Raw genomic sequence first — 26,000 nt, 5'->3', positions numbered from 1 at the left:
TTGAAAACACCTCATCACTGTGAAGGAAAGCTGGAAAATGAACCCCGCAAAGTGTGTGCGCCTGCACGTTGGGGGGGCGGAGCCTCCCCGGCCGAGTGGGAGGCATCCGGCGGGTCGGGGGGCTCGTCTGGGTCTGATTTACTGAGGCCCCAGTGAGTCTGCTGCCTCGCTTTGTTTACGCAGATGAAATGTGAAACAAATGTGACTGAGATCACCAACGTGCCACCACTCCCATCCTGCTCACTGTGTGTGTGTGTGTGTGTGTGTGTGTGTGTGTGTGTGTGTGTTTACCTGATCGGACCTGACTGTCCATCTCTCTGACACTTTGAGATATCTCGACATCTTCTGGACAAAGTGTCACTCGGTTGTTAAAATACTGATTCCAGACGTTTTGTTAAATAACCTGAAGCGCTTCGGTTGCCTTTTACCTCAAATATAAAATCATTTAATACAATTGATGTATGTTTTTTCCCACGAAAGAGTTGATATCAATTCAAATTTCATTCACATCGCATGATCTTCATCAGCAAGTCTTCTATGACTCTTAACATAGAAGAAATACATTACCCACAATGCAACGTGACTGGTGAGCGTTCAGTCGGCAGGGATGGAACCATCTTTAACTCCAGTGATGTAATACCAGAGTGTTTGTGACTCGCGGCAAACGGATATGTAGTTGATAAAACAACTAAATTGATAAAGCTAGTTGATAAAGCTTTGTGTTCAAAGCTGTCGTCCCCGCCCAAGAAACACACACATCCAGGACCTCTGTTTGGCCAAAGGCATTGTGGGAAATGGCCTCTCCCTCGGCTCGCTCTCTTTGGCGTCGGCATACCGACGTGATAGCTTTGTCTCACTGTGACTAGGCCGCAGCCTTGTGGCCTCCAGCCTTGGCGGTAGACGTGGGCTGGTCCTCCAGCAACCTGAACTGAGCGGCCTCTGAAATGGGACGGTCTGTCCTACAGGGGGACGTCCTGCTTTTCGCCATCAGCTTTACCTCCACTGCTCCCGCTGCCTAGCAACCTGCCGCGCTTGACAGTAAAAGCCTTAGATGCCTAAAAACGTATCAAGTACAGATGAGGAAGATAATCTTATTTCATTTAAGTTATAGGAAGATACGCGTCTCCTCCGGAGCACAATGTATTTATTTCAGACCACTCCTCAGTCTGTTCTTGACAAACTAGGGAGTAGAAAAGGTCCTCTCACAGGCCACTTGACTGAAAGAGAGCGTATGCAAGAACCAGTCCAATGACGTGATAGGCATCAGTGAGGGGGTTGTATTTGGAGAGGATATGATAAACACAAATTGCACAGTCTTTACAGGAGGTGCAGCTGGTGTTAGTCAGTTCCATGTTGTTGTGTTCAAAAATGAAGAAACGCCGGACGGACAGAGGTCATCGCAGATCAAAAGATTAAATCAAATGTGTTTAATAAAAGAGATGGTGTTGTGGTGAAAAGAACATCTCAGCTGAGGAGCCGCTGGTCTCAGCCGCCAACAGGCCCAGGTCAGTCCTTTGACCCCCCATAGTGACTGTCTGGTGTCTCCACCATCGAACCGAGAACAATATTCCTACAGGTATTTATACCAATGCTCAAAGGTGTGAAAGTTAGTGTCCACACCTCTGGGAGTGGTCTCCTGGTGAGTTCATTGTAACTCGGATTTCGAATGTCAATATCAGTTGTTGTTCAAGTATTACATGCATGCATTCCAGTTGATTACATTACATTAAATACAATCATAACTGCATTGGTATTATTCTAGTACAGTTGCAGAATTACAGTGGTTTTACACTATTGTCATTACTTTATTGATTACACAGTTTCAGAATCATGGCTGTATTCTGGTGTACACTATATGCATTTTTATTAATTTTATGAACCGGGTCGTATATTTGTTTCTAATATCCTACAATGTCTTCTCCATCTTCTTTCTCTTCTTTCCTTCTTTTCGCCATTTTTACCGCCTGTCTCTGTTGCATTCTCACAAACCCAAACCTAACCAAGTAAACTCCTTTGAGCCAATCGGATGTCAGGAAATACGAGGATCAGTCCAGGTTGGGAGGGGCCGCTCGTATCCCCCCCTCAAGATTGGAAGTATTGGTTTGGCCCGGTCTGAAACACACACACAGCTGCGTTCCGCTGCAGCTAAGCGGCCGGTCTACAGGCAGCGTTACGTATCATATAAAAATAACAAAAAAAGTTTTGACCAGCGGCCGTCAAAGTTCTTTGATGGCTGCAATGCACGTTGGAATGGAGCGGTTGTCGAGAGTTAGCAGCCGTGGGACAGAGTACTTGAGCTTCATGCCGGTCGCCGAAGGTGTTAGCCCGGAGCTAGCCGTTAGCCCGGAGCTAGCCGTTAGCCCGGAGCTAGCCGTTAGCCAAACACGGAGACGGGAAGGCTCGTCCGGCACAGGGGAGAAGACAGTCCGTATTGTGGCAGTGGGCGAGGCACGGAGGACGGGCGGGAGGCAGCCGACAGCCAGCTACCAACGGCAGAGGTATCGGCTCGAGGCAAAAACCGGACCGGGACGGCTCGATGGCTTCCCCGGGAGAAAAGTTAAAAACCTTTTGTAGCAGCGCTGGGACGATGGAGAAATCCGGGTGTTCGCCGCTGACAGCGGGAGGCGGCCAACAATCCGCTGATGTTGGAGGAGATGTCGGGAGGTGAGTAAAACCTTCCATTCCGTAAAAACCGAGAAAACCGAGAACAGCAAATGCCAGCGTGCTCTCTCTCTGACGTCATTTATTAAATTCCGCTCAATGTAATTCAAATCTCTACTTAGTCTTTTTTTATTATGTGCATTACTATTATTTATTTTGTAGATATTAATTAACGCCAATCCCAGTTTTTACAGTGTACCGTAGTGGTTTTCTTCAGATAACAGAGCATTGTTGATGAGACGGGTGAGGAAAGGAAGCTTTAGAACTACAGATATAAAGAATATCAAAATGTGTCTGTGGGTCTACTGCAAAAAAATGTGTTGCTTAACACACTGTATTTGAATCTATATAAATTAATTTACATCCTTTTTAGGTATTGTAATGGGAAAATTATATGTAACCCTTTTAAATGCTTTGTTTGTATAACCAGTTTATTAGTTGCATGTGCTTCGATCACAAAGGCCCTGACATAAGAACTGATGTCTCCCTCTTGGATTAGATGTTTCCCACTTGGATTAGATCGGTTTCTGTTGACGCCACCGATATCTAAACTTAGGTATAAGAACTGCCTCGATGTGTTGGGGAAAAAGGAGGTTCTTGACAGTCTACTGACCACGTAGCTGTTGTGACCCTTTTTCCCTTGCAAGGAAATAAACGGAGAAAAGATATACTTGACTCAGAGCCTTTGTTTCTTACTTAACGATTGTCTGTGCAAAATCTTCCACCACAGTCTTCACTAGGGCAATAAAACCTATTAACCAAGTAGTGCATTCATTTGTGCACTAGAGCCTCACTCACATGTCCTAACTTCTTCGGAGGAGGAGCAGATGAAGAGGGGAACAATGAAGGCAGCACGCGTAGGATACTGAGAGCCTGCTCAACTGTTGAGGATGATATGTGTTACTTTTACACTTCGATAATACAAGGTCAAATCTGACCTACAGTTCACAACATCTGCTAAAATACAAAAGAAGTTACACAAATCACGGGATAAACCTGCCTAATGTCCACCCTAAAAACATCATTGCTTACCTTTGTCCATTCCTACTGGGGGTTTCAGCAGCTTTTTCCAGAAGTCGTCCCATCTTCCCTTCAGCTCATCAATGTAATGGATGTTATTTCTGTCCAGAACGCGCTGAAGCTCCTCCATCACCTGTCCAACATACAAATAAAGACATTTGACAGCATTGGGTAGGAGGTGGAAATTTGCATACAAGACATTGTTTTGTGTGGTGCCATGTTTTGAATTATGCTCAGTCAATAATGACTTACATGTCCAATGTCCTCTGGAATTTTCTTGTGTCTGTCCTCCTCGCAAAAAGAATCAAATTCCAAATCCAGGAGCTGAGAGACAGTTTGGAGTTTTCTTCTTACACAAAGATCGTAGGGTTCTGTAGTGCTCGGCCATAGTTGCTGGACTGTCAGTGTCTGGAGCGTCAATGCCTGCGGGCATCTTAGCTGAAGGACAGAAATATACATAATTAAACACATGGCATTAATTCATAGAAATTAGTAACTCTAGAAAGAATATGGTAGCAATTAGTTTGAGTCTTCCAGTTTATTAGTCCTCCAAACAAAATAAGTGTAAAATATGAACACCACACAATGGTAAATTTGTAAATGTTGGAACTCGCATCTGGCATTGCTGCCTGAGTCCGGGGTGCTCGTCCCTTCAGAGGGGCAGTCTTGAATGCTTGAATGCTGCCCCCCTTTTGAGGGGAGATCCAGAATGACTGTTCAATCAATGTCACATGAATCAAATTCATCTGGGTCACTGAGCAGCTCAGGTTGGCACTTTGGCTCCTCGAGTCGGCGCCTCTTTGGATTGGCCTTTTGGGGTGATCTCACATTTTGCAATCTTTTGTATAGCTGTGAGTACACAGTAACCCGTGAGAAGACAAATGCTACAAATACCAAACATGCACCAGGATGCATTTGACCTACCCATGCGTTCTTGCTGCTCAGGTGCTCCCCTGCAGCACCAGCTGCTGGCTTCGAGAAGGTAAACCACTGCACCTTTGACCTCCGCCTCCGACCTCCGAAGCTGGCGGCGCTGACCTCCGCCGAGGAGCAAGAAGCGCCGCTGTTCGCCGCGCAGGCCGCCTCCGACGTGGAGCCCAGCGCGCGGGCCTGGGCCGCGGACAAACTCCAGGTGGGGCGGATTGTTTTGGTTTAATCCGCCTAAATGATGTCACGTCTCACGGCTACAACAGCTGAGCACGCTGCAGGGGACGCCGGCAGGCTTCTACACTCCGCTGATTTTTATTCCTTGTGTTGTTCCTTGATCAACCTTGTGAATGTTCCGCTGCTCGCAGGAAATGCTGGAGTCCAAACAAGCCAACAAGCCACCTTACAGGGCGACCTGGCTCGAGACTGTAAGGTCAGTCCATCGAGAAAGGGTTTCAACGCATTCATGTAAGTGTTGCAGTTGGTCGCAGTCAGCTGAGTGACAGTTGTGCGTCTGTGTGCGCGTGGGACCTGCAGGAGTACGACGAGCTGCTGCAGACCTGCAAGGAGAAGCTGCATGACTTGGGGCGTCCCTCTGTACGACTTTCCCTTCAGGCCTTCGGAGCAGACCCTGGGGGGACGCGACTCCCTGGGACCTGCCTCAAAAGAGCGAACCCGTCCGTGTGGCGTCCACTCGCCTCCAGGCTCCACCTGACCTCTCCATCACTTGATCACATGACGTAATGAATGATAAACCTTTAGGTGTTAATATGTATTTTTACTTATTTTATTTGTTTACTCGCCCTGTTTCATGTAATGTGTCAGTCTGATCGCAGGAATTCAAAAATTATCGATAAAAGAACCCCAAAACGTATTTTTATAAATCCAAAGTTTTATATTAAATCTCTGAAGTTGTGACACACTTGTTTTATTTATTTTAGTTTTATTCATTAAGGTTTTTTTTATAGGGGTTATTTGGTGAATGTGAGTCACACACACACATTTCATTAGTTTGCAGATGATGTATTTGTATTCATACACGTCTCATTATCTCTTTTTTTCTTAGAAGAGATTTTACATCCATGATTTTAGAAACATAAAAAAATACAACTGAAAATGTACATCATACATGTGATACATATACACGTTCTGTTTTTTTACATAGTTAAAAATATGACTTATATAAAAAGGACAAACCAACGACTACGACCATTTCTCTTTTTCGTTTTCACACAGTTATTATTTTGTGAAATCAGGAGATAAATGAAGCGACTTCAGGCACTTTCCTTAAACACACGACTGCGTCTGAAGACAGGGACAGACAGACAGACGGACGGGGACAGACTTCATGTTGGACGCCTTCAGGCTTCGGCCTCGAGTCTCTGGACGTTTGATATAAATTCTTTCTGATTCACGTCTTGTAAATCTCGGCCGCTGGAGGATTTACATGCATTTTGTGGCATTTTGTCACTGACTTGAACCCTGGTGGACGGATAGCACTGGTCCCACTGTAACGCTTTCACAGCACACCAGTTCAACGAGAAACGCTCACAATTATTACAAAAAAAATCCACTGCTTTGTGTTTTTATATGAAAATCTGTTGATCTTCGTGTGCTTCAGAAGCCACAAGTTTAAGCCGATGGCGACGACGAGTTCGGCATCATGACGCGTTCGACCTACGAGAACATTTTGTATTCCTCCTCCTAAATATTCATTACTGCCTTTTAAAACTTTTAACTTTTAAGAAAAAAATACTAAAAAGATATTTGTTTGATATGAGTATCAGTTGCTTTATTTGGGACCGTAGGACTTTAGTTGCTTAAATTATTCATGTTCATTGAAAGAAACTTTACAGGTTTAGAATGATTATTTTTGTCGGACTTTTGGTGGAAATGGAACCTTATTTGTAGAGAAAACCAATTTGAATTAGTAAATAAATGAAGACTCAAATAATCTGACTGATTGTTCTCACACACACACACACACACACACACACACACACACACACACACAGTGTCTAAATCAGTGTCCTGTTCTATTCTTCTCATCGTAAAACAAACCAGTGAAGACGGACCAGTATGACCAGCACACATCAGGCCTTGATTCAATGAGGTCAAACGGAGCAGATTTTTTTGTTGTTGTAGATTATTAATCTGCAAAATAAAATCTCACACACGATGTCAGAGGGAGAATGTGATTGAACTAGAAGAAGGAAAAAAAAAAAAAGTTAAAACGTTCTTAAATTGTCGAGCGAACCCTTTAAGGGGAAACGATGTTCCCCGTATTGCAGTGACCGTGTGGCGGGTTGAGTGGCAGGAAAAGGCCTCTATGGAGCCGCTGCTTGGTTTGTCCCTTCTGGGCTGCTGTAGAAACGACGGCGGGCCGAAGAGGACTCGCTGGTACAAAGCGCTCATTCTGAACGGCTCCATTATTAATGTTATATTGAATCCTACGGGACCTTTAGAGGCGTCAGAACAATGAGTGTAAAAATATAATGTACCCATATACCTATATATATATTCATATATATATATATATATTCATATATATATATATTCATGTATTCACATATATATATACATACATTTATATCTATATTGTTTTATTTACTAAATGAAGAATCTTTGTTCAGTCTTCTCGCTTCTTCTCCTCCTGATGACCGGAGACCGACCACACAGCGGCGTCCCTCGTCCCCACCGGTCCTCGCCGCCTCTGCGAACCGCGGAAGCGGGGGGGGCGGGGCTTCCTCCTCAGCCAGCCGCTTTGTGCTTCCCGCCGCAGCAGCGGCAGGCCACGCCGCAGCGGTAGCACGCCCTGAGGGGGGCGTAGCAGCACATGCAGGGCGCCAGCAGCGACAGGCCCACCAGCGCCGACCAGCGCAGGCAGAAGCGCTCGTCGCCGGCGTCGCAGGAGCACGGGTCCGAGTAGTCGCCCTCCGTGTCCGACATGCAGTGGTACAGCAGGCTGTCGGCGCACCACATGAAGCTGACCCTCCGGATGCAGGTCTGCACGGGGTCCGGCGCCTCCTGGCAGCGGCCCCGCCCGTTGTCCTCGTGGTTGAACATGTCCTGGCAGTAGACGCAGCGCGAGCGCTCGCCGTCCTCCTTCCGCCTCTTGCCTTTGAGCGGCGCGGCTCGCGGCTGCGCCGTCACCGCCGCCCGGCGGCCGCCGCCGCCACCGCCGCCACCGCCGCTGCCGCTGTACTCCGGCAGGCCGGGTTTGCCGGCCCGCTGCACGCCGCAGCTCAGCGGGTACGGGTAGGCGCAGTCGTGTTTGGGCGCGGCGCCCTTGGCGAAGTGCGCGTAGGCGTCCAGGCCGGCGTGCCGGTCGGCCGCTTTGCCGCGCGGGGCGTTGGCGTGCCGGTAGTCCTCGTAGCCCGTGAGCCAGGTCCGCTCGCGCGGGTTGATCCGCGCGATCTCCTCGTCCTCCACCTGGAAGCTGACGTGGCGAGGGAACATGTGCACCGCCTGCGGAGACACAGAGGGGACAGAAACTGAGACTCTGTCCTCGCGGCGGGGGGGGCGGGGGGTGTCAGGAGGAAGGAGGGACCGCAGCTGCGAGGCCTCGCGGGTCGTGACCTCTTTGGGCCGGATGCGTTCCGTGGAAAACATCCCCACTCACCTGGTCCAAGAAGTAGCGCTCCGAGGGCCGGTGGTGCTCGTAAAAATGTCCCAGGATGCAGTGGTGCCGGCGGGCCTCGCAGAGGGCGTGCGGGGCCCCCAGCGCGCGCGGCGCCGGCTCTCTCTTCTGGGACGAGTTGGACGAGCTGTCGGTGGCCGTCTGGGGGACAGAGAGGAGACGGCTTCAACACACACAAAAAACCCCATCGGCTTCCATCCGTGGCAGGTTGGGCCTCCCGTTGCTAAGCAACGACGGCGACGGTGACGACGGCGTCGCTTAGCGATGAGAGGAAAAGCTACACAAAGATACAACTTGTGTTGATTGCCTTTGCAAACTGGAGCTGAAGACACTCGACGGAGCGAGCGGACTGAACTAAACCTCAGGGTGACAATATCGCAACGCGGAGCCTCTTTCAAGGCCTCGCCGAAAATCAGAAAAGTCCTTGATTCCTTCACCTCGGATCAGATGGTTTGGCCTTTTAAAGGACACACCGACAGGCCCGGCTTTCGCCTCTCGCGTCGCATCGCGTGCTGCAGAAAACAAAAGGGTTCCGTTTGAAGCCGATTTCGTAATTTACTCTCCTCGTGTCCAGACGTCGTGACGCGGCCGCGCTTCAGTGCCACAAAACCTTCACAGTTCCAGAGTGACGTCCGTCCATCCTCCAACAAACCGCGTCCCCGGCCGTTGCTCAGGGGGCCTCCAGGGGAAGCGCCACGCCGGGGAGCGCTCCATCTACTCGTCCTTACTACGTCCCCATTGTGCCACGAGCCTCTTCTCGTTCCTCCTCCGCAGGGAGCCAGACTTTGGACTTGCAGACAGGACGGGGGGAGGGAGGGGGGGGGGACATCTGCTCAGCCACGTTCCCCTCTCCTCCGAACGAGGCCAGCTGTGTAAACAGGTCGGTCTTCTCCACGGCTGGACGTCCCGCAGAAACCATACGCCCTTTTTTCTCCTTTGAACGGAAGGAGCGAAGAAGTAGCTCTGATGGCAGATGTGTGTTCCCAGCTGTTGCCCCCAGCTTCCCCGGTCTCTATGCTAAGCTAAAGCTAACCCGACTCCAGCTTCATGCATGACGCAAAAATCGTGTAGTTTGTCATTGGACTTCCTGTTCTTTTACCGACATGAAAAGAAATTAGGAAAATTCATGTCTGTGGAAAAGTGTGTGTGTGTGTGTGTTTGTGTGTGTGTGAGACATGAAAACACCACAATACCAAAACCCTGCCGTCCTTCATGCTTCTCCACCCCCCCAAGTTGATATTTTTCTACCGATAAAATATAGAAGACTTGAGAGGAAAGTGCAAAGTTTCCATAGTAAATATGAATATTATGGACAGCATTAAAGAAATGAGGTAATGATGGGTCACATCGGGTCTTTATTAACGCTCGACGATGCTGCACACGTGATCCGTCCCGCTTATCTCAGGCGTCCTCAGCGATCCTCAGAGGTCAGCTGGAGGACGAGGATTTTCTCACCGTGAAGACGTCGTCATCGCCGAGCTCCGCCTCGTTCTGCAGCGTCGACGACGACGTGGTGGAACCTGCGGGACACAGCTCGGTTTCAACGTCTCTCGTGCGTTTTCCTTCGGACTGTTTCGTACCCGAAAAGCCGAAAGCCTTCTTCTTCTTCTCCTCCGAGGACGCGCGTACCTTCGGTCAGGTCCTCCAGGGCCTTCCTCACGCCGCGGTCGAAGGCTCTGGCGTCGGCCGGGCTCTGGAAGGTCAGACCGCACCTCCTGTTGTCCACCTTCCAGTGGTGGAACGTGGGCGTGGCCTTCGTGTAGACCAGATCCTTCTTCAGGAAACACTCCAGGATCACCTGGGAACAAAAGCACGCGTAACGAACGTGCACTTTGTATAGTCTGGTGAACTCACCAATGTGTTATTATGCCAAAACCTGATGATAATGATAATTAACAAGGAACGTCAGTGACCGATGGGTTTTCCTTCACCCTCTCGCATGATGTTGTCTACATATATTTGTGTCGGTCATCGTCGGACCTGCTTGTCTTTGAGCCGCTCCCCGTGGATGAGGAAGACGTTGCGTCCCAGCAGTTCGCTGGGCAGCAGCCTGCAGACGCCCACTCGGCTCAGGCAGCCGTCCTGCGCCAACCAGCCGCCGCTCGAATCGTCTCTGGTCATCACCACTGCTTTGACGCGCACAATGTAGCTGTCACTGCACACACACACACACACAGCGGTTAACACGGCTTCAGTAGGAGGAGGAAGAGGATTTTAGAAGGTCTGTCAATAGTTTAAATAAAAGAATCAATCACTTTACAAAAGCATGTGTTTAAGACACTGTTTTGACACACATTTAACGGCAGTATTTGAAGCGCCAACAATCTCCCCACACGTAGCAGGACGTCTTTTAGGGACACGGCGTCGGTCCTCTGCAGACTGCGTGCCGTGCAGTGTGACGTTAGATGTCGGAAGCAGCCTAGCAGCTGGCTTAGCATAGCAGCTAGCTTAGCGTTGCAGCTAGCTTAGCGTAGCAGCGCTTTACGTGGTCCGTTTGCCACTCACCCCCCCTTCTGGTTGACACGTGGAGTAATTCCTCTGCTCAGGTCTCTGCCGTGTGTCGCGTCTCGGTTTGTTTTACTTCCGATGCAAAACGTTCTCTCCACCTTGATGTAGCCGACTGCAGCTAGCGGACGTTTCATTTGCGACTAAATATTTTGTCGCATTAATCTCGGCCACATTGATCGCATAGATTAACGCCTTTATGTTGGCAGTTTTTAGCCCTAGATTTTAGTCACATGGAAGTCTTGCGTCCCAAGTCTGACATTTCGTTTTCGACTCGTTTGCTCGTTTGCTCACCACCGCGTCGTTGTTTTGTGCGACTGTTACCGGCACCAGACCTCGGGGTAATCTGGACCGGCAAGCACAGGCTACACCGGCTGGGAAGCACTGTGTAGCCTGTGGATTAATATGAAGAGAGGACGCACGTTAGCTAGTTTTATTCTGAGCTGCGCTTGAGCGGAGCCTGTAGCGACGTTCTCTCCAATGTCTCCACCGCAGCACCACAGCGCCCTCTACTGACGTGATTGTGTAATATCTAACGTGTAGCATTTCCAACCTACAACGCGACCAATTCAAGGTATATTTTTTTTTACAACTGCCGCTCTGTGACGTAACGTCAGTTCTTCGTGGTTCTCTCGTGCAACTTGATCGGATCGCTTCAAAGTGAATTTGGGGGATAAAGTTGTTTGATTCAGAAATGATTGGTGACAAACTTTTTAAAATCCGATACTTTAAGATCTCTATGAAGGTTTTAAGTAGATATTTCCCACTGGAAAGGCTCCAGTTAAGTCTGTGACTCGGAAACAGCATCATAACATGCTCACAAATCACAGAGTCAGTGAACTTTGACCCTTGAATCACATGACAGGACGGACACGACCAACATCCACAGGGAAGAAGACTCCAAACCGACGGTCCCCCCCTAAACTTCCAATGGGTCGCTGTCTCAAAGGCCCGAGGAAGCAAAAGCGTTGGTTTCATGAAATGACGCTTCGACGCCTCCGGTTCCGCCGTCGCCATCTTGGATTTTTCTTCTTTTTTTTTTTTTGCAGAGAAACTTCCGATCAGACCGACCAATGGGAGCGAGTTCGTGTCCAATCAAAAGAGCGCAGCACTGATAACGACAGCCTTTCCTCTGTGTGCTTTACTCAGCATTACACACACACACACACAGACACACACACGCACACAGACACACACACAGAAAACCCTCGTCTGAGCTGCCGGCAGAAACTGAACCTTCGCACTCGTAAAAAAAATGAAGCGCCTTGCCTTTGATGCTCAGACATCCTCGTACATCCTGTTTCCACGGTTACAGTGTCACGCCGATCTCCGCTGACGACAGGCTGTCGAGCTGTGCTGCCGCACGCCGCCAACGCCGCATCAGGCCTCACACACGCGCACACACACACACACACAATGCTTCCCTCCGCTGTGTGATTCAGCCTGCCTGTCAAACAGATGGCGTGTGTGTGTGTGTGTGTGTGTGTGTAGCATGAGTCATCACCGCATTTGCCGGCAGCGTGCAGTGACAACACACACACACACACACACACACACACACAGGAGGGACTATATACTGGAGTTTGGTTGCAGAATGAGAGATCCTCCATTTGCAAACAGTGACTCCTTCGCTTACAAAATGAATGATTGTGTAAAACGCGAAGGTCTCGTCGCTCCGACACGCCGCCGCCGCCGCCGCCGCCGCCCGTAGAATCATTCAAGGTCCACAATGACTTCAACCCTCGCTTTGTCCCGTCCGTCACCGTGCGAGTGTCACAGCTCCACGCGTCTGATTCCTGAAGGTCGGAATGGACCTCAAATAGAAGGAGAGGACCACCGAGCTACGGCGTCTCATCGCCGCTGTGCACGTTTGGGTAATTATGTCATCTGTGCATTTGCCTGAAGGGCTCCAGTGTGTGTAGCTGTGTGTGTGTGTGTGTTATATAATATCACAACACACACACACACAACATCCCTCTGAGGTCTTTGCAGGTTAGAAAATGTAGGTTGAACGTTGGTGGGAGGACTGATTTTATCAGGAGTGTGTGTGTGTGTGTGTGTGTGTGTGTGTGTGTGTCAGGTGTCTCAGTGCCTTCGGGCTCATAAAGAGAAGGTCAAAAGTTCAGCATGTAGTTCACCGCCCACCTCCACCCGGACAGGTGTGGTGATGTCTGTGGACCAGCGCGAGCTGATAAGATGGCGTGTGAGATAAATCCAGCATCCGATGACTCGGCTCATTTCCTTCTCCGACAAGTTGATCCAACAGAATCTCTGCGCACGTTTGTCTGTCGTCATTAAATCAGCGTGTTGTTCGGACTAATTTATTCATCAAAATAATTTAACCTGAAAAACGTGAACCTTGAACTGGCGTGTTTGCACTTTTTCAATGAGGTAATATGGAGCTAATTGGTGGGAAAATGACCTTTTCTATTAGTTACTGGCTTATTATTGGGTCACTTTGACGTTTTGTAAGTGTAGAGTTTGTGCGTTTGAGAGCAGATGTGTGTCGCCCGAGTTGAACTATATCAGGATCGTTGCGATAAAACAGCTCTGAGATCAGCGCCGGTTCAAACAAGCAGCGATAAGATCACAGAGTCACACAGGGAGGAAAGCTCGACCCACACACACACACACACACACACACACACACACAGCCAGGTGATCCAGATTCACACAATCAATACAACAACATTCCCTGAGTGCAGCTTCCAACAAAAGGCCCGAATTCAGCAGGTTAAAGGTCACAGCTGCACCTCGAGGTGACTCGAACACTCGCGGGAGAAACGACACTCGGTGCCAACGAGCGGCTTCAGGTCCGTGCAGGTTGATTTCGTCATGGAAACGAAAGAGCTTCCTGGAGGATGAAGCGTGGATTTGGTTAAAGCAGAGTGGAATCCTTTGCGCTGTTGGAATTAAGATCTTCTCGTCCTTCCCGACGCCGCCGCATCCTAAAAAAAAAAAAACCTGCCCGAGACGCGGGCAAGAACCCGGGATGCGTGGACGCCACGCGAATGCCCCCTCGTCCGCGGGGGGAGGCCGGCTCCACGCGCCCGTCCATCGAGGTCCCAGCGAGGCCCACAAACCGCCGGTTGGACATCCGCGTCCTCAGAGGACACGGTAATGAAACGGCTGCTAAAGAGCACTTTAACAAGCAGCACAACACACACACACACACACACACACACACACACACACTTACACACACACTCCCAGCTGAGATGGAGATCATCGCCTGTGGTCGTCTGTTTGGTGCATCGTCATGAAAGACACACACACACACACACGCACGCGGCGTCCTTCGGGGGCTCATGACTCCATCGTCATCGCGCCGTGCGTCTCGGCCGTGCGGATCAGCCAGCAGACGCCGTTTGACTCGCTCGCTGCCAAACTTGTCCGATGACGGAGCGCCGTCGGGGGTTCCGGTCGCAGGGGTTCAAATCTGGTTGAATCGGTTTGAAAAGAAACGTCTCCTGCGCTCCGACCTTCTATGTTTCAACGCCATGTTACCATGAAACCATTTGAGTTCTTACATATAGACCATTTCATGGGTTATTTTATGCAGATTAGCCATTCGCTCATCAACGATTCGCTCATGTGCATCATAAATAAGACTTGAAAGCTCGGTGGACGCGAGAGCGACGGAAAGAGAACTTTTTAGGACACAACAGATTAAATAAATAGAAATAGAAAACTTCACCAGTTGATTTCTGACATTGAGACGATTCATTTGTGTGTCTCAAAGTTTTCTAAAATCGTCTGTTTTAAGATGCAAAGGATTTTTAGGCCGAAAGTCCAAATGATCCAAAGATCGGCCGCTGCGTACTTTAAGGTGACGGAGGCCCCAGCGGTTCGGATGGAGGTCACCGCGGATGTCAGATCTATCGGGTGGATGCCGGGACACCGGGGGGGGGGGGGGGGGGGGCGTCGGTTTGCCCCGATCAATACAAAACAAAACAAAAACAAAAAACCGCACGTGAACACGTTGGGTTTCAGTCCCACCTTCCCACGAAAACCAAGAAGGCGCCGGACAAAAAGGACGAGGAGTCCTGAGCGGCTGCAGGCGCTGACATCATCGCGTGTGACCTTCGGTGGTGGAGGTGTGAGGTGCAGCGTGTTTTTGGAGGTTAGATCCCATCTGAACGGTGTCTGTGAGGGTTCGGATACAATTGCGACTGGACATCATCAGATGTTAATTCTGAAGAAGATATTAGTTTAATATTCATGTATCTGTATCTGCATAATACAGATAGGATTAAGGGGAATATAATATATATAACAGGGTGTATTGTCAAATAACATGCTGCGGTGCTGTGGTGTCATTCAGGGTCAAGATAAGATCTTTGTTTGGTGCAAATCAAAGTAATTTAACATCACAAATCATATCGCAATTCCAAAGTCAGTCAAAATGATTGGAATGAAATATGTTTTCAAGATCAAGATAAATATCTTTCAAAAGTCACTCAGTCCGCCGAAAACGAAACACTGTCCTTCACTGTGTTTTCTTTTTAATTCTGCATTTTTTCAAGACTAATTTTAAGAATAATTAATTTAACAATGATCCTAAAGAGACCCAGACGAGTGTGTCAACAGATATTAGTGAGTCAATAAAGACGAGCAAAAAACTGAACTGAAGCGCCCGCTTCTCTCTGCGGCCCGGTGCACTCTGGGTAAACATTTCCCAAGTCGAGCCTCATCCGTGTGAGTCATGTGTTTACCTGCAGAGGCGTGTCGCTCAGCGACGGGTTCATTCACACCTTTACAGCTTTTACGAGTACTCTAAACCCAATACTAGAGTATTCTAAATACTCTAAACCCCATAATAGAGTATTATAAACCCAATACTAGAGTATTCTAAATACTCTAAACCCCATAATAGAGTATTCTAAACCCAATACTAGAGTATTCTAAATACTCTAAACCCCATAATAGAGTATTCTAAACCCAATACTAGAGTATTCTAAATACTCTAAACCCAATAATAGAGTATTTTAAATACTCTAAATCCCATAATAGAGTATTCTAAATACTCTAAATCCCATAATAGAGTATTCTAAATACTCTAAACCCCATAATAGAGTATTCTAAACCCCATAATAGAGTATTCTAAACCCAATACTAGAGTATTCTAAACCCCGTAATAGAGTATTCTAAACCCCATAATAGAGTATTCTAAACCCAATACTAGAGTATTCTAAACCCCGTAATAGAGTATTCTAAACCCCATAATAGAGTATTCTGAACCCAATACTAGAGTATTCTAAACCCCATAATAGAGTATTCTGAACCCAATACTAGAGTATTCTAAACCCCATAATAGAGTATTCTAAATACTCTAAACCCCATAATAGAGTATTCTAAACCCAATAATAGAGTATTCTAAATACTCTAAACCCCATAATAGAGTATTCTAAACCCAATAATAGAGTATTCTAAATACTCTAAACCCCATAATAGAGTATTCTAAATCCAATACTAGAGTATTCTACACCCCATAATAGAGTATTCTAAACCCCATAATAGAGTATTCTGAACCCAAAACTAGAGTATTCTAAACCCCATAATAGAGTATTCTAAACCCAATAATAGAGTATTCTAAATACTCTAAACCCCATAATAGAGTATTCTACACCCCATAATAGAGTATTCTAAACCCAAAACTAGAGTATTCTACACCCCATAATAGAGTATTCTAAACCCAATAATAGAGTATTCTGAACCCAAGATTAGAGTATTCTAAATACTCTAAACCCCATAACAGTTCTCTAAATCCTAGATTAGAGTATTCTAAGTACTCCAAACCCAATATAATATGGTATTGTACACCAATGTACTCTCCTGGCTTCCACCTGCTCGTGTCCGCGCTTCCTGGTCGTTGCCGTGTCACGTGACCTGCCGACCTGAGGACTTTCGCGTACTTCAGTGATCTCTAAATATTTAGCCTATTCGACAAGAACGACACTATTTTTTAAGCGTGACGAACGAAGGCGGAACGCGGACCGACGTCATCAAACCCAAAGGGGCGCAAAAAAAAAACGTGTTATTACTTTGTGGGTTTCCTGCCATCGTGTCTCAGGACACATATCCGCCCGCAAGAAGGTTCTACCGTTACCGTAAAGGCTGAGGACGGCGGAACGGCCCCTTAAGGTCTCAGGCCTCGTTCAGACAGCAGGTCTGAGGGTCTCTGCTTGACCTTCTCGTTCCGCTGTTCGCCTCGTTTCCATCAGAACGACAGATGTGATAAACTAATCTAATGGATCTGTCAGAACCGCACGTCTCCACGGCTCCAGCAGGTAACCTCCTGCCTGGCCGTGAACCTCATTCCGGTTCCCAAGCCGTGCTCCTGGACCTCAGCGTCCCACGTGCTGCCCGGCGATGAGTCACAACGCGCCCCATCGGGGGGGTCGAGAGCCCCCCGAGGAACCGGGGAACCCGCTGTCCGCAGGAGGGACCATGCTAACGGGATACCTGTGGAGACCCTGTCGGGGACCTCCTCGGTCTGCTCCGTCAGCTCCATCATGATGCAAACTGCCCCCGACCCCCGACCCCCCTCCCTCCATCACCTCCTCTCTGCTGTGACTGTATCACATCTGCAGGAGGCTCCTCACGTTTCTCCTCCGTGTGAAATCTTTCTCCGACCTCAACCAGCCTCTCCGGGAGGAGGAGGAAGATGAGGAGGAGGAGGAGGAGGAGGAGGGTGAGGAGCCCCCCCCTCCTCCCCTCCTCGGACCAATCCTCGTCCATGTGATCGATGCACAAGCGGCGGCGCGCCAATAAGCTGCTAATCACAAACATCAGGTCCGACCGGAGACGCGGTGCGCGTCATTATCGCGGTGAATAACGTGGTTGTTACACTCACTCGTCTGGTCGCGTGTCCTCGCACATCTTCCCCGCGTTACCTCCGGTGACAACCGGCTCCCGCCGCGGCGCCGCGGCGCGGGGTCTCCATGTCTCCTCGCCCTTCAGGAGCGGCTCTCTCCCCCTCTCCGCTCGGCTCTCCGCTCCCGACGCGCGTTATGTATCCTCGGCTCTCCGCCCCCCCCCCCCCCCCCCCCTCTTCCTCCTCCTCCTCCTCTTCCTCTTCTTCCTCCTCTCCTTTCACTCCTCAATTACTAGAGCGCGTCCGAGGAGGCGCATCCGATCTCCTCTCCCTCCTCCTCCTCCTGCTCCTACCCTCTTCCTCCTCCTCCTTTACTTCCTCCCCCGCCGGACCGGTCTGGAACGCCGTGACCGAAAATGGTGCGCTGGTGTCGGTGAGGATGGCCCCGGACGAGCCCCATCTCCTCCTCACTCCATGTTGGAAACGGACCGAGGAAGAGGAGGAGGACGAGGAGGACGAGAAGGAACGGTGACGTCAGACCCGAAGGACTGCAGAGTCACGTGCTTTTACCAAATTATAATAAAGATAATTGAACATTTTGTAATTTGCAAAAAAAATAGCTATTAAAAATACACCTTTTAAAGCTATTTTAATTCTAAAATACGTGCTATCATTAAATATGTCGTTTTTAAATGATAGTATGTATAATATCAGTTGCAATTAGAAGTATTATACATGAGCAATTGAAAACTGGAACAGGTACAATGAGAGCAGCATAGTGTTAAGTATCCCTGTACCAGTAGTACCACTACTGAGTAATGTATTGTGTATGTGAGTTTTCAATAGCGGTAGTAATAGAGGAAGGACTGTAGTAGTATTAGGAGTAGTGGGCGTAGTATCAGTACTGTAACAAAGTGCACATGATAGCATCCTTCTTAAATATCACACAAACACTGTTAACATGTGTTTTCATTTGTATAATTTCCTGTGAGCAAAGAAGACCGCAACGTGATTTTCAGGTAATATCATATTTATTCACAAGCACCTGTGCAAACAATTCTTCAAAATAAGAGCCGCACTATCGTTCCTTCAGTTTGACGTCAGCTGTCACATCTGTAAACCCCTGTGTTTTAGTGACACCTGGCGGCAGGGTCGTGCTACAGCAGCTTCACTCCACATCTGCTCCACAGCTGGTCTCTACAACAATCTTCAGTGTTTGATGTTTATTTGGTGAAGAAATAGTAGAAGTGACCCTCTGCATGTGTTTTATTTAATCACAGTTTGGTGTAGATGCTCAGCTTCCTGTCCAGTGTTTTAGAGTTTGATTAATAAAATCTTCTGACCTTTGTATGATGTCCAGTCCAGACAAAGCTACGTGTCAGAGTTGGACACATGAGGTCCTCCGCTGTTCAGAACTCCCGCCGATGGCTAAGTTCATGTTCATTTTAAAGTTTTTAGGGCAATTTTCTGTCTCGTCGCTGACTCAAGAACAGAATGAAGCCTTTTTGTTGTCCTGCCGCACCCAGGTGGTTAACTTGAGTTTCTTTATGTGTATTCTTGCAATAAAGTATCAAAATGACTGCAAAGAAGTACAATCATACGTTATATAATTACATATTAAAATGGACTGTTTGTCTTGTTTTTTTTCTATATTCATTTTTAAAAAGTGATTGCACCTTAGATCCTGTCTGTGTGAGTATTTTATTTTGTATCCATGCAACATTTATTTTGAAGGTATGTGTTGGAGGCGGGACATCTGTGTCTACTTCTCATTGGATAATTGACCAACAGCAGCCACCTGACCGTGTGGTTTTCTTTTTGGACTTCTCTCTGACACAACAGCTGTGCAACAAATTACCTTGAAATATGTGGAACTTCTTTATACTCATAAACACCGTAGAGACCTTAAAAAAATCCAAAATACAGCAAATTGTATGGAGAGAGTGAGCTATAAAACCTTCTTTACTTACAGGCTCATGGCTAACGCTCACTGATATAGACTTATTGTATTTATCCTTCAGAATCATAAACTTGTTTTATTGCCACATAGGTTTGCATTTAATTGTTTTTGGTGGTTGGGTGCATTAATAACGGTGCTAAAGTCATACGACATGATATGAGATAGAAAATGTAATAAATTAATAAAGATTTGTCTTCCAAGCTTCGCATAATCTACAAACGTTGCCATGAAGATGTGCAGAAGTGCCGATTTAACACTCATTTAGAGTGTTAAATCGGCACTTCTGCACATCTTCAACACTCATTTAGAGTGTTAAATCGGTGCAGTTCGTCTACAAACCACCAGGCGTCGCTGAAAACCATAAAAGCTTCAAGTTCGGTTCTTGGTACTGAGGAACCGAGAAGAGCCTGTAGGCCCATCGTTATCAATTCATTTAAAGTAGTATTGCTCATAATGTTACACACAAGATAAAATTAAAGGATAAATATAATTGGGAAACAGTTATTATCAATAACGACAAAGACATACTGGCTTTTAGTTTCTTGCATGACTCAACAAACCAAATTAACTGGATGTTTGTTTGTTTGTCTCTTTTAACCTGTGTTCTGCTTTGTTTGTATCCTTCTATTTAAGTGTGCCGGTTATTCTGTGCACACAACATTTGTCAGCGTTACGACTGTCATCAGTCAATTTTCTTTAAATTCAATTCCTGTTAAAGTTGCTTTTTGTAGATTTTTTTTACATGATCTAAAATGTCGGGTTTAAGCAGAAGAGGTTGTACAGATCAAAAAGTCTTCTTGTGGTAAAGTTGTGACATCTGGAATTATAAAGCTTCCTTCACAGGCAGATTCAGATTGAACTGTGTTGTTTTCAGTAAAACACTGTTCAGGTTCGTTATAGATTGTGTTGTAACACACATCATTTTTAAGTCGTGAGTTCAGATCATGAGAGAAACCACATCAATGCACCAGTTGACTTTGTGCCACTCGAAATTTGTCCATTTCACACAATGTTAAATGATCCCGTCTTAATATAATAAAAAACCTTTATAAAAGCAGCTTTGTTAGAAGAACAACTGTTCTATAACAAATCCCTCAATTTCATAAAAAAAACAGCAGTTTTATTTGTTAAAACCTGAGATTGTCTTCAGGGTTTTTTACATTTGACTTTTTACTGTGATATCATGTGTGTGCTCCGTTATCACAGATTATTGGTTTCAGATCCGCTGGTAAATATTAATTTTATTTCCTGCTCAGGTTTTTAAAATCCCCTCGTAAGTAAGTGTAACAGATTATTACTGTGATTAATATCAAACTGCTGTTGACACTCTACAAACACTAGATGGAGCACGAGCACAAGAGGTCAACAGTCCCGCAAACAAACTCAATATCTTTACCAAACTCATGATTCCTTCTTATTTTAAACTGATTAATCGTATATTTGAATACGGCCGACTCCTGCTGACAGTGTCAATTCACGTCATCATGCAAGATTAGTACAGAAAGTCATATTAATGTCAAATTAAAGGGAGAAGAACTGGTTATCAGACTTTAAACGGCCAACATGAATATTGTGGTGTTTCACGATATTCAAATATGATTCTGTTATTATGAATTTTGCATATTTATTGTAGAAAGTTCCTTCTACTTTCACTCCAGGCCTTTTGTTTGCATCGGCCCCTGTGCTGTGGCTCCCAGTGGAGCCCCCATTTCCCCCACTTGCCTCATGCAAAGGCCCTAAAACTATACATTCTAACTGAGGCCCCCCTCTGCAAAATGGGGTCCTGGGTGTTATGTAGTAGTGCACGTGTTTGGGGCCCCTCCTGGCTTCAGACAGCTTTACCAACACCGTTTCACCAGAAGTGAGTTTTATTCCACTCGACTTGAGAAGTTCCAAATGAAAACACAACCAAAGTTATTCCTGTAAGTTGGAATACGTTTCATAATGGGAGTGAGTTAACAATAACAAAGTGGAGCCCCGCTTGTCCCCTCACCCCCCTCCCCCCGAGCCGTGCACCTCGCGGGGTCGCGCCTCGGCACTGTGTCGTGGTGGTTGCGTGGACGCGCAGTGCGTCTCTGCTCCTTTAAGTGGGGGGGGGGGGGATAAACGGTTCGCGCGCCGCTTCCCTCCCACCCTGCGCCCGCACCCCGACGGCCCCGCTCCGGAGGGAGGAGAGGAAGCCGCTGCGCCGGAGCTGCGATGGGGATTTGAACGCACCTCGCGGGCAGAAGACAGCGCCGCACGGCCCGGCTCAGAGCGCAGCGGGCGGGTCCGCCTCACTTCACCCCCCCCTTCCCTCTCCCCCCCACCACCCCCCCCCTCACACGCAACCCCTCCGCCCCGGTTTGGACGTAACTTGATCGGATCCAGCCTGCTGACTGAGCGGTTGGTTGGGTGGTCGGTGGTCGGTTGTTGCTTGGAGCTGGAGGCCGGGTGCAGGACAGCGTCTGCCCGGGCTCTCGCGTCCGGTGGCGGAGAGTCACCGTCGGTCGGTCGGTCGGTCGGTCGGTCGTTTCCCGCTGGAGATCGGAGCTCGCAGGGACCTGCTGGTGCGGCTCCCTGGGGTTTTTGTGCGTTTCCTTTCCGGGGCTTGACTCCGTTGCACACGGGATTAACCGATTGACGCTCCGGTACCCCCCCGGGTTGGATGTGTGTTTTGCCCCGCAGAAGTCCCCTGGAGTCTGGGCGGAGAGACGGGTTCGATGGCGCAACGGGTGCGTAAAAACACACACTTTTAAGTGGGAGCTCGGAGGGCGAGTGACTCCTCCGCAGGATCAATGAAGCGGGTTTATTCAACCAAAACTGAGACCAAACTGGATTTAAACTCTTAAACTAATAAATACACTGAGCCTATTCGGGAGTGTAATTATTATATTCATATTACGGTTTTATCTCTTGAAACGAAATTATATTTACAATTTTCATTTTCATCAACTAGTAACGAAGAAAACTTTCTCTCGTGCGTAAAAATCAGGAAATAATTATTACGTTTGCTTTTGAAAGTGTTTCCGACTAATACGATACAATAAATGTTAATAGCGAGAAGCTATTATGTGTTCGTATTAACATTTTGTTTTTCAATATCATTTTTTTTATTTAAAAAGAAAAAAAAGCATCAATGCAGACTTTTCTGAAACTTTTAAAATAAATGAAACCAAACAATAATTACGTGTCTCCTAAAGCAAGAGAAAAGATACTTTTAACAAACTTGTAAACAGAACGTCTTCAACAAAGCTCATTTATTTAATAGTTGATAGTAGAACGTTGTGATCACATTTTTTTTAAATGTATATTTCCTTTTTGGGGATTTCGTCCCCCAGTTTGGATTTATGCCACAAGTTTCCGAACATTTCATTTCACAAACACAACTTGTGCGCGTTGGAAGCTCGTTTCCGCTCCTCGTGCTGTCGGCCGCTCGCGCTCCGAACTCAAACTTTGCGTTTCATTGATCAGCGATCACATCGCGCGCGCACAGAGACACGAGCTCCTAGTTGACCTTTATGAACATAAAAAAAGTTCAAAACCTCAACGCGTGTTTATGTGATTTAAACCTTTACGCTCAGTGGAAACCTGTTGCTTCTTTTCAAATCCGGGAAATAAACTAAACGAGGAAACAAACGGCTCTAGAAACGTTTTTAAGCAAAGAAGAAACAAGATGAATAATGAAACAAAATCCTCGTTGTTTGCCTTTTTGTATCTGACGTGTAGCAAATGTTATGAATATATCTGGTTCTTTAAAAGAACAAAAAAAAAAACACGTTCTCATTTTAAATTTTAAATATTATTTATTTTCTTTTCGCTTTGGAGATTAAACGTTTTACAGTCTTTTTAAAACTAGTGTCAATTGACCGTAAAACACACAAAGACCCGCAAAACACGTCCTTTAAAAGACGAACACGGTTGTAAACTTCAGTTACTTCAATTAAAAAGACAACTGACTCCTGTTGTAATAAGTTTACTGTTTTAACCAAATGTTAACATGAAGATTGAAGCATTAAAAAGTTCGAACTTGTTTCCATTGACTACAAAATAACGCGTATTGTAAATAATAATAATGTTCCCACTAAATACGCATTTTGCTGCAGGAATCGACGTTTTAGAAAGATTACTGTTTTCATTCTGAAAATATTTGTTTCTTTTAGAAAACTAACAGAGAATAAAAAAAAGTGACTATTGTTACGAATATTATCTTAATGGATTATTCACAGTGCAGAGACACTTTTCTACGATTTTATCTAAATATTGAAAAATCAAAAGTTTCACAGTAAATAAACCAGGGTGGACATAATAGTAGGAACACCTGCACAATGTCAACTAATACAACATTCCTCATTTAAATATTTCTTTGTTTGAATTCCTTTGTGTTGTAAGATGTTCATGTCAGTTTGTGGGTCTCTGTGTGTTCGATATGTGGAATCAGGATGGAGATTTTTGAGATATTTTGAAAAGTCGACCTAATAGTTTACTTAGTTATTTAGGACGTAAGCTACTAATCTGTGACTTAAGATCGTGACTGTTTGTTTAAAAGTATTTGGTATTTTAAAAAAACACGACGAAATAAACAATTAAGAGGTGGTTGGACATAATAATGGGAACACCTGTAGCTGTATTTTGGATAAAGTTCGAGCGGGTCCTTGACTCTTCTCTCTGGTCATTTGGAGTGTTTTTGTTCTATTAAAGTGTTTTTTTTCTTTTGCATAAATGGAAAGAAACACCTCAGTTCGGCTCTTTTTCACTTTATTTGTCACACCGCGTTACTTTTGTAAAAAAAACAGCTTTTTGTTTGTTTATTGAGACGTTGCTGCTTTTTAAAATCAAACACAACCCGTCTCGACTATCTGCGTCTCGACTCCTCCCGAGGGTCAGCGAGCAGCTCCTGCAGGGGGATTCTGGGGGGGTCAAAGGTCACACGTCTCCTATCTCTGTGTTTCAGTATGAAGACTTGGCCCACTACGGGCTGGAGGGCGTGGGGGGCGGGGTCTATGGAGACCCGCACCACCACCACCACCACCACCACGCCGCCCGCTCTCTGCAGGCCGTGCACATGGCCGCCGCCGCCGCCGCCGCCGGTGGGGGTGGTGGAGGTGGTGCGTACCCTCTGCACCAGTACGCCCAGTCCACCCACACCAGCAGCAGCATGGGCGCCACAGCCGGGGACGCCGTCAAGAGGGACAAAGACGCCATTTATGGGTATGATGAGTTTACACTGTGGGGGGGAAGGATAGAAAAAGGCTCTTTCAGAGAAGTTTTCTTCTTCTGTGAAAACGGTTTCTCGCTGCGGTTTGAATCACCGCTCTGAGTTCTCACTGTTCGGGGGGGCCGAGCGGTTCCGTTCCAGGCCGAGCCGAGCCAGGCCGGCGTTATCTGCGTGAGTTACACAAAGTGAGGCCTGCAGCTGCTTTGAGGTCAACGCGGAACCAGACGGCGGGAGAAGTTTACTTGAGTGAAAAAAAAAAGAAGCAGAACCTCAACGTTAAGAAAACGGCATTCAGTCAAAATACGAGTTTGAGCAGAAAATATCGAAAGTAAAAGTTCTCATCAGGCAGAAGAATTAAATGTTTATCGGGGAATCAGTGTAGAAATTGCATTTCGATTAAGCCAAAGCAGCTTTATTTAAAGATCATATTTTATTACAAAGACACTCATCACGCTGCTTAAATGTAGCCGTAAAGTCAATGTGATTAAAAGTATAATGTTTTCTTGTGTATTAAAATAGAAGTATGAAGTGGATTCAAATTGATAATGAGAGAGACGAGTAAAGTTGTACTTTTGTACAAAGTAAATCCTCACACGCTTATTTCTAAACATGCATCTAAATTAAACTAAAGCGCTTTCCTTCTTTCAATTTCCTCCCTTTCTTATTTCAGTTACATATTTTATTTCCTCCCTCATTTAAAAAAAAGACTGCTTAACCTTTTCATCTAAAAATATTCTAAATAATCAAGCTGGAGGATCAGCTGATGCTCTTCTATCTGCAGTGTATAAACTTTATAAACTCCTCAGAGGATTCATTTCGCTATTAATCCCCCAAAAATGATTTTAATCTATAAAATTACATAAAATAGTATTAAAAAATGCTCATTTCTAGCAGCGTACGGTTGTGTTGTTGTTGCAAATCAGCACATCCTCACGTTTGAGACGTTTGAATTTCTGAATATCTGCTGCAGCTCCTCTGGCTGCGTCCACATGGACGCTGACCTTCGGATTACGGGCAGTAATCAGATTACTTCCTTTAATTTGTTATCCTGTCTTTGTTAAAGGGATGAGTCTAATCTTTGGAGTTCCTCAAGGATCAATTCTGGGCTCTTTTCATCTTTAAATTGTATTACAGTACATTCTGTCCTCATCATGAACACAAGACAAGATGTGTGAAACCAAATATCACATCAGTTTCCTCGATTTCATCCATATTGGAGTTATAGCGACGTATCCAAAACAGAAAAAGTGAAATACAGCATTTTATTTCACTG

At 46.4% G+C, this 26,000-nt stretch overlaps 3 protein-coding genes across 7 annotated transcripts in view; 2 read left to right on the top strand and 1 right to left on the bottom strand.

The window, feature by feature from the left end:
• The first annotated feature begins 1,418 nt into the window (after positions 1-1,418).
• On the top strand, positions 1,419-5,809 carry LOC120825357 (uncharacterized). Of its 2 annotated transcripts, XM_078079658.1 has the most exons (4): positions 1,419-2,664; positions 4,627-4,813; positions 4,977-5,041; positions 5,146-5,526. In XM_078079658.1, exons 1-4 carry the CDS (start codon positions 2,537-2,539, stop codon positions 5,321-5,323), a joined length of 558 nt encoding a protein of 185 aa, XP_077935784.1. In that variant the 5' UTR covers positions 1,419-2,536; the 3' UTR covers positions 5,324-5,526. The 2 variants fall into 2 exon arrangements, 1 of the variants encoding a protein (XP_077935784.1); XR_005713098.2 differs by lacking the exons at positions 4,627-4,813; positions 4,977-5,041 and having other exon boundaries at positions 2,113-2,664; positions 5,146-5,809.
• spred2a (sprouty related EVH1 domain containing 2a) lies at positions 5,483-18,063 on the bottom strand. 3 transcript variants are annotated; one of them, XM_040186910.2, is made up of 7 exons: positions 17,610-17,750; positions 14,753-14,899; positions 10,229-10,403; positions 9,878-10,046; positions 9,704-9,768; positions 8,231-8,389; positions 5,616-8,076 (listed from the first exon to the last, which is right to left on the bottom strand). In XM_040186910.2, the coding sequence occupies exons 2-7, from the start codon at positions 14,824-14,826 to the stop codon at positions 7,360-7,362; spliced, it is 1,359 nt and encodes a 452-aa protein (XP_040042844.2). In that variant the 5' UTR covers positions 14,827-14,899; positions 17,610-17,750; the 3' UTR covers positions 5,616-7,359. The 3 variants fall into 3 exon arrangements, with proteins under 3 accessions (XP_077935782.1, XP_040042844.2, XP_077935783.1); XM_078079656.1 differs by lacking the exon at positions 14,753-14,899 and having other exon boundaries at positions 5,483-8,076; positions 17,610-18,063; XM_078079657.1 differs by lacking the exons at positions 14,753-14,899; positions 17,610-17,750 and adding an exon at positions 12,023-12,457.
• A 3,504-nt stretch (positions 18,064-21,567) lies between these two features.
• Positions 21,568-26,000, top strand: part of meis1a (Meis homeobox 1 a) — a 24,830-nt gene continuing 20,397 nt past the window's right edge. For both annotated transcript variants that reach the window (XM_040186917.2, XM_078079655.1), the window contains exons 1-2: positions 21,568-22,244; positions 24,464-24,720. In XM_040186917.2, the coding sequence (XP_040042851.2) occupies positions 22,233-22,244; positions 24,464-24,720 (269 nt within the window). In that variant the 5' untranslated portion in view covers positions 21,568-22,232. The remainder of the gene's footprint in view (positions 22,245-24,463; positions 24,721-26,000) is intronic.

Source organism: Gasterosteus aculeatus, chromosome 9 (assembly GCF_964276395.1).
Source record: "Gasterosteus aculeatus chromosome 9, fGasAcu3.hap1.1, whole genome shotgun sequence".
Lineage (NCBI taxonomy): Eukaryota > Metazoa > Chordata > Actinopteri > Perciformes > Gasterosteidae > Gasterosteus > Gasterosteus aculeatus.
Note: the sequence above shows the minus strand (reverse complement) of the source record. Positions and strands in the feature narration are given on the sequence as shown.